Source organism: Manis javanica, chromosome 1 (genome assembly GCF_040802235.1).
Source record: "Manis javanica isolate MJ-LG chromosome 1, MJ_LKY, whole genome shotgun sequence".
Classification (NCBI taxonomy): Eukaryota; Metazoa; Chordata; class Mammalia; order Pholidota; family Manidae; genus Manis; species Manis javanica.
The window spans coordinates 100,819,500-100,834,213 of NC_133156.1; the positions used below are offsets into that span (position 1 = coordinate 100,819,500).

General features: G+C 35.8%; 1 protein-coding gene across 2 annotated transcripts in view; it reads left to right on the forward strand.

Moving 5' to 3' along the window:
• ADAMTS6 (ADAM metallopeptidase with thrombospondin type 1 motif 6) overlaps window positions 1-14,714 on the forward strand; it is a 324,257-nt gene that overhangs the window by 276,782 nt on the left and 32,761 nt on the right. For both annotated transcript variants that reach the window (XM_073235705.1, XM_073235710.1), the window contains one exon: window positions 11,342-11,471. In XM_073235705.1, the coding sequence (XP_073091806.1) occupies window positions 11,342-11,471 (130 nt within the window). The remainder of the gene's footprint in view (window positions 1-11,341; window positions 11,472-14,714) is intronic.

Below are 14,714 nucleotides of genomic sequence, written 5' to 3' on the forward strand. Positions count from 1 at the left end.
CTCTGTAGGCCTGGGGTAGCCCCTTTAGGCCTGGGTAGACCCAGTATGCCTGGGGTAGACCCTGTAGGCCTCGGGTAGACTCATTATGTCTAAGGTAAACTCTGTAGGCCTAGGGTAGACCCAGTAGAAATGGGTTTGACTCTGTAGACTTGGGGTAGGCCCTGTATGCCTGGTGTAGACCCTATGATTTACCTTTGTAATGAGTTTCTGTGTGATGCCAGTGCTGCAGGTTCAGGAAGAATACTTGGAAAAACATTGGGCTTGATGCTCAGATTTCGTAAAGTAAAAGCCTATTTAAAAAAAGTGATGAAACTTTTAGGTGATTATCCATATTACAGTTGTAGTCCACATTACAGCTAATCTTTTTTAATGATAAATGGTTCTGCTACTCAGCTATGTAATAACAAATAAACTTTTTAATTGATATAACATTTTCTGGTACCCTGTTTCACTTTATCATCCTCAACAGCACCATGAGATAGGCATTGCTCTTCTTACTCCTATTTTATAGGTAAAAATCAAGTGAAGTAAGTTGTGAAATCAAGACTTAGAAATTGAGTCTCTAGTGATTTTTAAAATGTAGCATTTTCTCTCAAAATAAAAATCATCCTTTACCTTTAAGAGAGCATTTTTACCAGTTGGCTATGTCAATAAAGCAACAAAGTATATTCCCACTCAAAAATGTCTCTCACTAGCTTGAAATTTTATTTTTTCAAATGTTTTCCTTAAAGCAATGATTCTCAACTTCAGCTGTACACTGGATCACCTGGATAACTTTGAAAAATTGTGATGCTTGGGCCTGCCCCTCTAAACAGGAGTCTGATTTAATTGGCTAGGAGTGTGGCCTGGGTGTCAGATGTTTAAAAGCTCCTTAGATAATGCTGGTGTGCAGCCAAGGTTGTGAAGTACTGCTTCTGAGGCTGATTGGAAGTCTTCAGATATTTTACATGTAGATGCAAATACCTCTGGGAGCATTACTAATTCACATCTCTGTTATTAATTGGCTATGAATGTAAAGGTTAATGAGGTTTAGTATAATCTGGGGTCAAAAGTAGAGAGGGGCATCAGAGAAGGGAATGAAAAATGGTAGAATGCCAACTAATTTCATAATTTTGTTTAATGTGGCCATTGACCTTGGACATTCATATTTTTCAGTTTATTTACATGTCTTCTTCTTTACCTGATGGATCATTTATAAGCATCTAGTTAATACTTTTAAAACTGAAATTGTGCTAATGTTGCTTCTCGGTCTTTTGGCTAAGATCAAATGAAATTCTACTTAGCAGATTTTCCTAGGTTCTTCCTTCTAATTTCAAATTTCTCTGGTACTAAGGAACTATAACAAAAAAAAATGGTGTTATAGTCAACCAACTTTAATTTAGGTCCACAAGTCAAAATATAAGAGGCATGTGGCCCCTGTCTTAACATATATTTATGAAAAATGATAGCAAACTTTTTTTCTCTTTGTGACTTAAAGTTCTAAGCACAGAAGGCCTTCTATTGTTTTAGAAAATTGTTGTTTCATTAGGGAGTGAATCTTTGCAAAATGCAGCAGCATTCACGATAAGTTCCTTCACTACCTTTCTGGATATACTCTCATTTCCCACTATTCAAACCATTCCCTTTTCTCCCCTACAGCCTCCCTAGCCCTACTTCTCTTAGTTGAACCACCATAGCCTTTAAAGCAAAACCTTCCAAAGCTGTTAATTTAGAGTTGATGCTGTAGTGTTGCATTCAACTTTGCACCTGTTATGTTACAAATGAAACCTCAAGAATGTTTGTGTGTGTGTGTGGTGCAAAGGTCCGAAATACATTTATATTTTGCATGTATTCATTTTAAATGTATTCTCTAAATATACAGTCTTTGTCCTGCCACCAGCTCTGTTGACACTTCTGATTATTTTTTCCAAATCATTTCTTCTTCTTTGAGTACAAGTATAAAAATTACATACCAAAGAACTCAGTTTGGTCAGGTTTTTACGGACAAACAGGCATTTCTCTGCTAAACATTGCTTGGCAGCTCAGGTGGGAAAAGATAAACTAAAGCTATGCTTAGATTAGGGAGGAGGAAAAGGAAGAAGACGGGTTTATTTTTAGAGTTAATTTTGATTTTGTTTGAGGTCAAAGATGACCGATTTTGTTACATATACTATGGAGTTATTCAAGAATCTGATCAATTATAATTGATCATTTAAAATGTTATCATTACTTTTTCTTTTACATTTACACAGTCTAATTTTTCTTTTATGCTTAAGGCTTATTTTATTTATTATTCTTCTTCTTCCCTGGATATCATCTTAAGCCTAATTTGTGTGTATGTGTGTGTGTGTGTAGCATATAAACTTAAAAAATTTTCTGTTTCTTCTTTCTAGTGAGAAAAATCTTATGTTACCTTTTGTCATTTCACCTGATTGACTTGTATTCTTATACATACTAGAGCTGGTTTCTACTCTTTAAGATTTTAGGGTGCTTTATATAGTTTCCAACTACAATTTTGTATTTTCCTAATTTAGGGCCATACTTTTCAAATTGCACCATGGTGCCTAAGGACAATGTAGCAGACTTAACAGAGGCACTGCAGAATATTGTACACTTTTCATGGAAACAAACTGGCTTTGTTCATACACACACAGATTATTACTAATAAGTTGCTTGGACCTAACTATTTAATACACGAAACTCCTAGATTTTTTTTTTCTGGCTAGGAGATACTGTGAAAAAATTACTGAGACACTAAGTGTGTCATGAACCAAGAGTGAGAACTTTTGATTGAAGGTAGAACATGTGTCATTAAAGTTGGTTAAAAATTAGTCACCTCTCTTCCTATTCGTACACGTTGAATCTCATTTCATAAAGGGGAAAATATGCACATAAACTCCTTATTCAGAGTCCTGGTGATGTACAGAGTTCAAAAATGGAGACTCTTCTGCACTTCTTATTCAGGAACTAGAGTTCTTGAATAATAAGTAAATTTCTTCTTCACATCTGCATTACGTGTTCCTTCAGCTGTGTTCTCCTGGCTGTGTTTCCTTCCTATGTCTCTGTTAGTCCAGTTTGAGAGTACTGGGTGATGAAAGCAAAAAAGAAAATGAAGAAGAAAGAAAAAAGAAAAAGAAGCTATATATTTAGCCTATGATAGCAAATTCTTCTTTGCAACTTACTGTCTAGCAAGTTTATGTGATAATCTATACTATTCCATTTATTCATAACATACTTTTCAATTTATTTTAATGAACCTATCATGCAGATTACTTTGGCTCCTTTAAAAAGTTGGATATCTCTCCATTGTTATTATGGAAACATATGTCCATGTTAAAGATTTTACTGTTTTCAAGAATAATACAACAAGCATAATGTGCACTTAAAAATAGAGTAAGTCTATTCTAAAATAACATTTTTAAAATTGTTTTAAAAGAGTAATTATTAGAAACAATATAGTGCAATCTTTAAGCCAGTACTAATACCCAACTGAAAAAGGACAGCTTTATAAGTACTGGATAAAGCAGAGCAAATGCTTTACATTTGCACAGATATTATTTTAATTTCTTTGCTATTTCTAAGATACCTGTATATATTTAACATCACTAATAAAGGTCAATTCACATTATTAGTGAACGAAATTTGCTTCAAACAAGGATTCTTGAAACTTGACTTTTACAGACATAGTAATAATGACTAACACTTGTATTACAGCTTATAAAGGACATATACATTGTAACTTTGACAGAAACTCAAAGTGAAGGAGTCCACAGATGGAGCAAAGGAAAACAAAATCCAGTTTGTTTTTCAAGATTCAAAATAGACTTAATTGAAATGAAATGTGAAAGACTTAAAAAACGTTGACTTACAATTAAATTTACTTCTCTTTGATTTAGGATTTACCATCCAGAAGTTACTTGCAGAGTTAAGTAAGATAAAAGATGGCAATTTTAGTTTGAATAATTAAAAGCACTTTACTACTCATTGCCATTTATTTCCCTTCGAAGAAACATAGTTATATAATTGGTTCTCATGAAAAATTCCCTATAAAAGATATTTTCTGTGTGAGCTTGCATAGTGTGTTATTAGAAACTAAGAGGGTCATTTTACACTTGTTTCCTGTATATGCCAACTTAGAGATAAAACAGATCACTGCGATGTTTTTAATAATAAGTGTTCCTTGTAAAAAATGATGCGCGTTTACAAGGAATAAAGATTTGCATTCGGTTTTGTTCATTATTCCTTAATTTTCTCTTTGGTCTTTGAAAAGTAATATATTTGTAAGACTAGGTAAAGGTCTATCATTGCATTCCCCCATTTACTCTCTCCCACCATACCCTCCTTTCAGGTCATTTTCAATGTTGAGAAGGAAGGGTACTCTTTAACATAGGGGATTAATTGTAGTACGCATCGTATCGAGGCACCTGGGAACATCATAGCTCCTGAAAGCCCAGGCCCTTTAGCATCCGTTGTGCCTGCCCTGTTCTCATAGAACATGCCCTGGAGAGGAGCGACTCTGGGCAAACTCAGGCTCTTGGTTGGTTCACACTTCTGGAAGCTGATACATTTGTTCATTTATTTGTCTATAATAATTATTTCTATTTCTCTTTTTCCTTAAGCTTATGTCTTCCCCTGTACAATGCCCTTAAAAATTATTTGCATTTATATATATGAATATATATATACTTTTATATGTGAAAGTTTAGTTTGATGACCTGACATTTTTAACTGTTTACTCCTACGTATTATAGCTTGCATTTTTTCTAATGTTAAGATTTATAGCAGAAGACAAGAAATCTCTACTAAACCAAAACATTCCCCCTAGTGCTATTTTCCTTACTCTTTCATCTAATTTCTATTGCTTTAAAGATTATATTCTTCCTAACATGATCAGGGCCTGGATACATACTCAGTCACTGAAAAGCCTGGGTAAGGCTGAAACCAAAATTTGAGTGCATTCCTATTATAATGACGATCTATGTGTCATCATGTTTCACCTCACAGAAATTCTGTCCAAAATAGCATTTTTAACAATCATCACATTATGCATCATTACAAAGTATTATGCATAAAATGCTTTTGGCAAAAATTAAGCCTCTTTTAATGGTAAGCATCATCATCTCAATTTTATGGGACTTGATGCTATTACTATTCCCCATTTTTTATACTTGAAGAAAATGAAGATTTTAGTTTAAAGGGTATATAGTCTTTGGCTCCAAGGAAGGGGTTTTATGTATAATTAAAAGGAAAGCTTCTCTGTTGGCATTAAACCCATCACAGGGCATGGAAGACGCTCAAGGTCTTCTTGCACTCTCAACATCACTCCTCTTAAAAGTTTTAATCAAATACCAAAAAAAAAATAAACTCCTGTTTAAGATCATGGAGATTCCTTTTTAGTAAATATGACTTAATTCCTTATATTAGGAAAGTTGCCTCTCACAAATTCCTGTTTCTAGTAAGTGTTTTGCTTTGGCTTGTCTAGCCCCTTGGATATGCACCTCACACTGGTGAGAACTCTGCCACCAGTTCTAACTCACACTGGTAAGAAAAGCAGACTTAGGAGGGAAGAAAATACTGAGCCATTGAATTGTGAGAAGGGACAGCTTTCAGAGCATTTTGGATCTGGAAGAAACATTAGAAATCATCTAATTTGATTGTCTCATTTCACAAAAGATAATGAAGACTTGCCTTAGTTCATTTACCTAAACTGCCCAGAACTCAAAAAAAGGTAACTAAATGTGACAGAAGTTGGAAGGAGTAGAAGGAACAAGATAAAGTGAAAGGGAATGATGTCACAGATATTGGCTATGAAAGCCTTAGTTCTTCAGTGAAGATCAGTGAAAGAAAGATCAGACAGCAATATATCAAAGTGGGGGACTGTAAAATGAAAAATATTAGATCAGAAAATGCACTATTTTATTAGATAAGGTATCTTCCATAATGGAATTATGATGGTACTAGTCTTATCCCCTCCTTCCATTTTAACATAATCTCATTGAGGTCAAGATTATCTTACTCCGTTTCCCCCTTATGATAACAAAAACCAAGCCTTAGGCATAATAGGAAATCAGTGAGTTAAATTAAGTTATATACCTTCCATGGAGGAGATTACTGTTACTATTTAATGAGTTGTATGAATTTCCTCCAGGGATAATATGTTTTCAAATAAATGCAGTATATGTCTGCCCCACTGTACCTTACCATCACTAAACATAGTTGCTCTAGAAAAATATGATGTTTTAGAGACAGATTTTCCTTTTGATAGTCCTATTTTTCCTTAGGACATCTAGTTTTGCTTAGGACAGAGGGAAGATGTTAGGAAGGCAGAGAAAGGAAGCCTTTGAATGATAAAAACTAGTAGGAGGCTCTTAAGAAGAAGGAAGTATATGGTGGAGCTGATTGGTACCCTGGGTGCCAGCTGTTAGATCCAAGGCAGATGGGCTTTGCCCTGCCCTGCAAATGCCTGTGTCTGGCCAATAATCATGCAGCACAACAGCCAGATTCCGTCAGTGAAAGGCAGAGCAGAGAGACTTTTGTTTTCCTGGCGCTGGTTGCTCTTTGGATGCTCTCTGCAGTGAAGATTTAGATTAAATTAATATTGCTGGCCATATGCTCTGTACATTGTGGTTATATAGTGTTGTCTTGGTTGCTAGCTACTTTGGATGTTGTGGTTAAGCAAACTCTTGCCTTAGCCATCAACCACATTTTTAGTATAAGGGCTGACTTTTTTTACTTTTCCTCCCCTCTTCCTCTTTAGAAAACTCTTCCTTGGGTAGTAGATATGATGTGCCATGCCATTAGGTTAAATTTCCTAAATGTTGGTTAGCCCATCAATCCCAAAGACACATTTATACCCCTTTTTCTTTCCCTCATTGACTCACTCACATGTGGTTCTCAACTGAATGGTCTAGGACTGAAATGCTGGGTTTATGAGTAGTTTGAGAAGACCTAGAAGATCTTTCTCCTGCCTTTAACTTCCCCACACCCTTCTCGGTTTAACACATATCACTCTTTCAAGTGAAATTCAAGTGGTAATTTCTGTGCATTGAACATCCTCTCTCTGCTTTTAAAACGGCTAACTTCTCTGAGAAAACAATAGACTGTCAAATGGTGTTACAAATGAACTTATGAAATGGTTTAATTCTCTGAAAGAAGAGAGAGATGGAACATGAGCACATTGAGCAACTTATAAGGGGTGCAGAGGAGGGATTGAAACGGAGGCAAGAAAATGAAGAAGAGCTGTGGTCTCTGGAGTGTTCTCTCCCTCCAGGCAGGCCCGAGGGCTGTAGCTGCTGAGCAAAGACCCTTTGAACCATACCCATCTCCTAGAGTAAGCACAACACAGGAAGGGTTCCATTTGGGACTCACTTGTGGCTTAGTGGACTTCTTAATCATTTTCCTGTGGTATATGCTATTTCAAAATACTGAAAGCCATAGCTTGATGTGTAACCAGAGCAGTGATTCAAATTGGGCACTCCTTCCTCTCATTGGACAAGAGAACCTTTGATGACAAGCAGGTTATCAGATTATCTGTAACTTTTGACTATTGACAGAAAATAAAATATAAGATCTGACAAATTTAAACTTACAGACTATAAGTAATGGTTGTATTTCTGTGTTAAGAACCATCATATGTAATTCTTTGATATCAAAGCATCAGAAGATAAGCAAATTAAAGTCTCTAAACAGGATATACCCATTTTAGTAGGTTTAAAGAAAATATGTATTGGTAATGGCATCTTTGTACTTGAATTTTGTAATATGAAGCTAGTAATTTCTTAAGCATGGAAGAGGGATTGCATTACAACAAAAAACAAACAAGTATTGAATTTTCATGCCAGTAACTTTGGGTGTTTAAAAATACAGTGTAATTAGGGCAGTTTTAAATTGGACCAGTTAACTTCTGCAGAACCTCTGTCTATCTCCAGGGTACATGACATTAAGCCACTAGATCTTTTATTTTCCATTAGTCGTATACTGACTGGTCTTGTGGACATTTTATGTATTTGGTTACAAATGATAAGTTTTTAGATTTGAAAGCATAGTGGCTTTATATAACTGGGTGTAATTATTCCCAACAGGGTTTTAATCAACTTCTTAACAATAATTTACAGGGTACTTTAAAAGAAGCTACATATAAGAGGCTTGATCATATAAAAAGATTCTAAGCTCAGTTATTTCTCTTGTTGAGTTAGTTTGGATTATTTCCAGTTGACCTGTATTTTCTACCCTCCAAAGCTAAAAGCTGCCTTTTCCTTTATCTGAAAGTGTGTGTTTTGAGCACCTGTCCAGTGAGGTGTGATGGTGGGGAGAGTTATCCTGGTGCTTCCAACTTCAAGAGCAAAAGCATCAACAACAACAAAAAAAGCCCTGTAAACCTGCCAAGTGTGGGGGTAAAAGTTGGAAGGAGAGTTGTATGCTATTGGAGGAAGACTTGGAATAGATTACTGGTAGGGTCAGTTCTTGAGTGTGAAATACCACACTGTCTAACATAACATTTTAGAAGAAAATTAATAAAAGACAAATGCAAGGGAAAAATGCATTTCATAAAATATATAGTTATTTCAGCTGTTTACTCAAGGACTTTAATTTTTCCTTCATAAAAAATAGTGTTCTGAAATTATGAAACTGAAATGAACCCCCAAACACCTTAATTCCTAATTTTTAAGAAGTCTGGAAGGTCTGACTAAAATTAAGTCCATTTGTAATTCTTAGGACTTAGTGCAATATCTCCTAAAAAGCACAATGCCTTGTATTTAGTAACAATTGTCTGCTGAATGTGAATGGATGAGTGAATGAATGAATGGCCTGCCAACCACACTTAGCTGTCATGTTTAGTTTGTGTACTGTATAATTGTAATCTAATTACTGGATCCCACCAAAGAGCAAAATAGCCTTAAGAATAAAGGTCTGGAATGAAGATATGAGATTGTGTATATAATTTTTATTTTGTCCTTTGTTGTTTTGTGTTATTTTCGAAAATTTCAACAATAAATGTTATTTAGCTAAGTTTTTTCAAGATGCATACATAGCTAGAATTTATCTTAAAATCAAGTATAAATTTCACCTCTAATAACTAATATCTCTTCTGTGACCCAAATTGCAGAGGCCTTGTTTTTACATTAAAGGCTACTTCTAAAAACTGATGTCATTTTAACCAAATATTTCTAGAGTAAATTCAAAGAAAGTATAATTTTATCTCAACTTGTAGAACTGAGTTAGTGTTTCTGCCTCTGATACTAAACAACACCAGTTCCATTTTGTAGTGTTGAAAATGTTTATCTTTTTCTGAAAATCAACCAAGATACTAGATTGAATGCCAACTTTCTTGTTGCAAGTATAATCATATCTTTTATTATCAAGCATATTTATAAAAGTCAAGTAGAGTTATGTCCTTTGTATAAGTGGGTGGTTTGAGTCTACCCCCTCCAAGTATAAACATATTTGAATGACTTTTAAAAAAATAACCATGCTAAGCTATGAAACCAATGTCCTGCTCTCCCTGATAGGAACAAAATTTTGAACTGGGGTAGGTGGATATTCTGAGCTACTGTGGCAGTTAGTATTGAATCCTATGACTAATGGCAGAGATTTTTGTCTAGATGGATCACATGGACTTAGTTATCTGCCCACTGGAATGACACAGTATTGCGGAACATCTGTGAATGGATCACAGCTATGCCTGATCTGAATCATTCTTCCCTCAAAAATCTAAAGTTTAATAGTTAAAAAATTCCAAACTGTTGTCACATAAACTGAGATATTTGGCCTATTCTAAGGTTTGGGAGGGAATGAATACATCTAAGACATTTTGCCACTAATTTTGTTTCTGTTAGACCCCTAAATTTAGGAAAACTTAAAAACCGATTGCAGGTGATCTGGAAGAACCATGAGTCACTGCAAGTAATAAAATATACCTTCTTCCACTGCTCACAACCATCATGGAGGCCACAGTACTTAGTTTTCCCAATCAGTGAAACAGATTCCCCTATTTTTAAATGCAGAGGCCTCAGTTAAAAGTGTGCATAGCATAATGACTGTGATACGCTCACCTGCAGAATTTCCATGATTCTTAAGGGAACTTGTTCTTTAGGTGACAGTTTCCTTCACTGAATGATCCTGTTTTATAGTCATTTCCCTAATTTGGGATCAAACTCTTCTTTGGGGCACTATTACAAGCAACTGAAAAAAGAAAAGAAAAGCTGAATTTGTGTGGGGCTAGCTAAGTGAGAAACTATGGTTTTCTGGATATTGCTTATGCTGCTTTCATAACAATCCTGGGTAATTAAGCCTACCTGGTTATAGAGATGGGGTAGGTGGTGGAGGATACCTTAGTCTGAGCTTTTATTTCCAATTCCAGGAGCAACGTGCTACCTCTGCATCATCTGAAACAGATAGCATTGTCTGTAGTTTTACTTTTTCTCTGATGTCTTGCTATACCACCTGTCTTTGCTGTTTTCGATTCCTTGACACTAAAGAGAAAATGAGTCTGCATAAATTCTATTCACCAGAGATGTTTACAAATAAGTGTGTGTATGCGTGTGTCTTTGTATTTTGTGAAATGTGAGCAAGTTGTGGTGGGTATCTTTGTCAATAAATAATAAACATATATTAGAATTTTAGAAATTTTGTAATGAGAATATTTTTAGCTGTGGAAACAAGTCACACAGACCAATTTTTAAGAATGAGATAAGAATCTTTAAGTTAATGTTTGATGGACTATGTATACATCTGTTTGACAGTGGTATGATCACCAGGGACCAACTCTGTCAAAGCAAACAGACCAATGGGTTGCAGTCCAAAAGAGGCCCAGTACAATCTTTAAATTTTAGACTTTGTGGGCTTTTAGAGAAGTAAGTCTATAAGTGGAAGAAAACATCCGAAGTGTGTGAATATGATGTGCTCCTCACAAAGGCTAAACTGGTGGGATTTGACGTACAAAATATCAAAAAGTAAATTTGTTCTATTTTATTTTTAAATAGATATACAATCACTGTTTTGCATTGAAATGTATAGTCATACATTTTATCTGATGAAATTTTGGGAAAATGGAGTTTGTTTGTCTTGAAGGAAAGCATGAAGAAGAATATACAAATGGGTATACTAATTGTTTAAGATCACCAATAGTTTCTTTTCTGAACTTGAAAACAGTTATGTTTCTAAATATGAGAAAACTATTTTGCCTAAAATTGGTATAATGACCAAGACTTCTCTCCTTTTTAGAGAAGCAGTCAAGTGTTTCTGGAACAGATAAGAGAGCAGCGATCCAGTGAGGTTGATTCCCCACAGAGGAAAGCTGTGCATACCTAACTTATTGTAAGGTAAACTACTTTTCCATTAATGATGTCCTCCTTTTCTCAAGGTGTCCAAAGACAGGAGGTGGTCTGTAAAAGGTTGGATGACAACTCCACTGTCCAGAACAATTACTGTGACCCTGACAGTAAGCCACCTGAAAATCAAAGAGCCTGCAATACTGAGTCCTGCCCACCTGAGTAAGTAAGAGAAAGAAGTGAGAATTATTTTGTCAAGTGTGTAGAGAAAAGCATTAGATATTCATATCTGGAAACATATGTTCATAGGATATGAATAAATTAGGCTCAGAAAAGAGGATAAAACATCACAGAAGATGGAATTTTGATGTCACCATCACTAAGATTCCTATTTTGTCATAGGTTTCAGTTATTAATTCCTTTGAAGCTGGACCTTCAGTAGGTTGATCCTGGCACAGTGCTGAAAATGATCATATTTCATCAATTCTAAGGCACATTTCTTTTCACACTAATATGTCTGATACTGAGATTCATCTTGCAGTTGATAGTATCTTACCATAATAACTAGCATTATTTTTTCTTTCTTGTACATAAAATATTGGTATTTTAGATTCAGTAAAATACAATAGATCAATGTGCAGTACCATCTTTTCTAGGCATTTGTCCTAAAGGCCTAAAGACTTAAAATGGCTTAGAAATATTCTGCAATGCAGTGCTTTAGTTTGCCCAGCCAGTTTTAAGTTCTGTCAACCTAAGACATCCTACTTTCTGAGTGTCGGTTATAGGCATAGAGGTGTACTTTAGTCTCTTTCTGTTGATTAATCTAACGATCACAGCTCACTAAAGAGAGGCATAAGGAAAGAGCCCATTCATCTTGCTGATGACTCTTATTTTGGTATCATTAATCTACAATTACATGAGGAATATCATGTTTACTAGACTCCCCCCATCACCAAGTCTCCCCCACATACCCCATTACAGTCACTGTCCTTCAGCATAGTAAGATGCTGTAGAATCACTACTTGTCTTCTCTGTGTTGAAAAGCCCTTCCCGTGCCCCCCACACACATTATACATGCTAATCATAAGGCCCCCTTTCTTTTTCCCCGCCTTATCCCTCCATTACCACCCATCCTCCCCAGTCCCTTTCCCTTTGGTAACTGTTAGTCCATTCTTGGGTTCTGTAAGTCTGCTGCTGCTGTTTTGCTCCTTCAGTTTTTTCTTTGTTCTTATACTCCACAGATGAGTGAAATCATTTGGTACTTGTCTTTCTCTGCCTGGGTTATTTCACTGAGCATAATACCCTCTAGCTCCATCCACATTGTTGCAAATGGTAGGGTTTGTTTTCTTCTTATGGCTGAATAATATTCCATTGTTTATATGTACATCTTCTTTATCCATACATCTACCGATGGACACTTAGGTCGTTTCCATTTCTTGGCTATTGTAAATAGTGCTGCAATAAACACAGGGGTGCATAGGTCTTTTTCAAACTGGGCTCCTGCATTCTTAGGGTAAATTCCTAGGAGTGGAATTCCTGGGTCAAATGGTCTTTCTATTTTGAATTTTTTTGAGAACCTCCATACTGCTTTCCACAATGGTTGAACTAATTTACATTCCCACCAGCAGTGTAGGAGGGCTCCCCTTTCCCCACAACCTCGCCAACATTTGTTGTTGTTTGTCTTTTGGATGGTGGCCATCCTTACTGGTGTGGGGTGATATCTCATTGTCGTTTTAATTTACATTTCTCTGATGACTAGCGATGTGGAGCATCTTTTCATGTGTCTGTTTTCTTCTTTGGAGAACTGTCTGTTCATCTCCTCTGCCCATTTTTTAATTGGCTTAATTGCTTTTTGTTTGTTGAGGTGGGTGAGCTCTTTATATATTTTAGATGGCAATCCTTTTTGGATATGTCATTTATGAACATATTCTCCCATACTGTAGGATGCCTTTTTGTTCTATTGGTGGTGTCCTTTGCTGTACAGAAGCTTTTCATCTTGATATAGTCCCACTTGTTCATTTTTGCTTTTGTTTCCCTTGCCCGGGGAGATATGTTCATGAAGAAGTTGCTCATGTTTATGTCTATGTTTTTTTTTTGCCTATGTTTTTTTCTAAGAGTTTTATGGTTTCATGACTTACATTCAGGTCTTTGATCCATTTTGAATTTACTTTTGTGAATGGGGTTAGACAACAATCCAGTTTTGTTCTCTTACATGTAGCTGTCCAGTTTTGCCAACACCAGCTGTTGAAGAGGCTGTCATTTCCCCATTGTATGTCCATGGCTCCTTTATCATATATTAATTGACCATATATGTTTGGGTTAATATCTGGACTCTCTATTCTGTTCCACTGGTCTGTGGGTCTGTTCTTGCGCCAGTACCAAATTGTCTTAATTACTGTGGCTTTGTAGTAGAGCTTGAAGTTGGGAAGTGAAATCCCCCTTGCTTTGTTCTTCCTTCTCAGGATTGCTTTGGCTATTTGGGGTCTTTGGTGGTTCCATATGAATTTTTGAACTATTTGTTCCAGTTCATTGAAGAATACTGTTGGTATTTTCCTAGGGATTGCATTGAATCTGTAGATTGCTTTAGGCAGCTTGGCCATTTTGACAATATTAATTCTTCCTAGCCAGGAGCATGGGATGAGTTTCCATTTGTTAGTGTCCTCTTTAATTTCTCTTAGGAGTGTCTTATAGTTTTCAGGGTATAGGTCTTTCACTTCCTTGGTTAGGTTTATTCCTAGGTATTTTATTCTTTTTGATGCAATTGTGAATGGAATTGTTTTCCTGATTTCTTTTTCTGCTAGCTCATCATTAGTGTATAGGAAAGCAACAGATTCCTGTATTATTTTTGTATCCTGCAACTTTGCCGAATTCAGATATTTGTTCTAATAGTTTTGGAATGGAATATTTAGGGTTTTTTATGTATTGCTGGTGACTTTTTAAAAGTTAAAATTTAAAACTATGAGGCCTGCTGTCAGTGAGCCACCCTTTGCAGTTTCTAAGAAGAGAAAGGTTACTTGATTGAGCAAAAGGTAATGATTATGTGTGAAAAACAAAAATGCTGAGCTGATCATGAAAATATTGATCTGTGTAGGGATTTTGCCTAATTGACAACTGCAAGACAAAACATGTGCAAGTGCCATTTCATTCTTGTTTTGGAAATCAGAGTACCCATTACCCCTTGCTTAACTAATGATTCCAACATGAAATTGATAAGGAAAAGGGGAGTAAGCAAATGAATGTACATGTCCCAAGCTCTCTAAAACTTGAGAGGAATGTTCTGCAATGAAGTAATCCCTTTTTCTGAAATTGACTAGAGTGCAGTCCCAAAAACCTGGGCATTCCAGTAGGTAAAGAAAAGTACGGGTAAAGCAAGAATGCATTTCTTAATATTCGTTCCAACACAATAATGCTTTGTGAACTATTATTACCCAAAGTCAGTGTCTGCCTGAATATTTGAAACTTAAA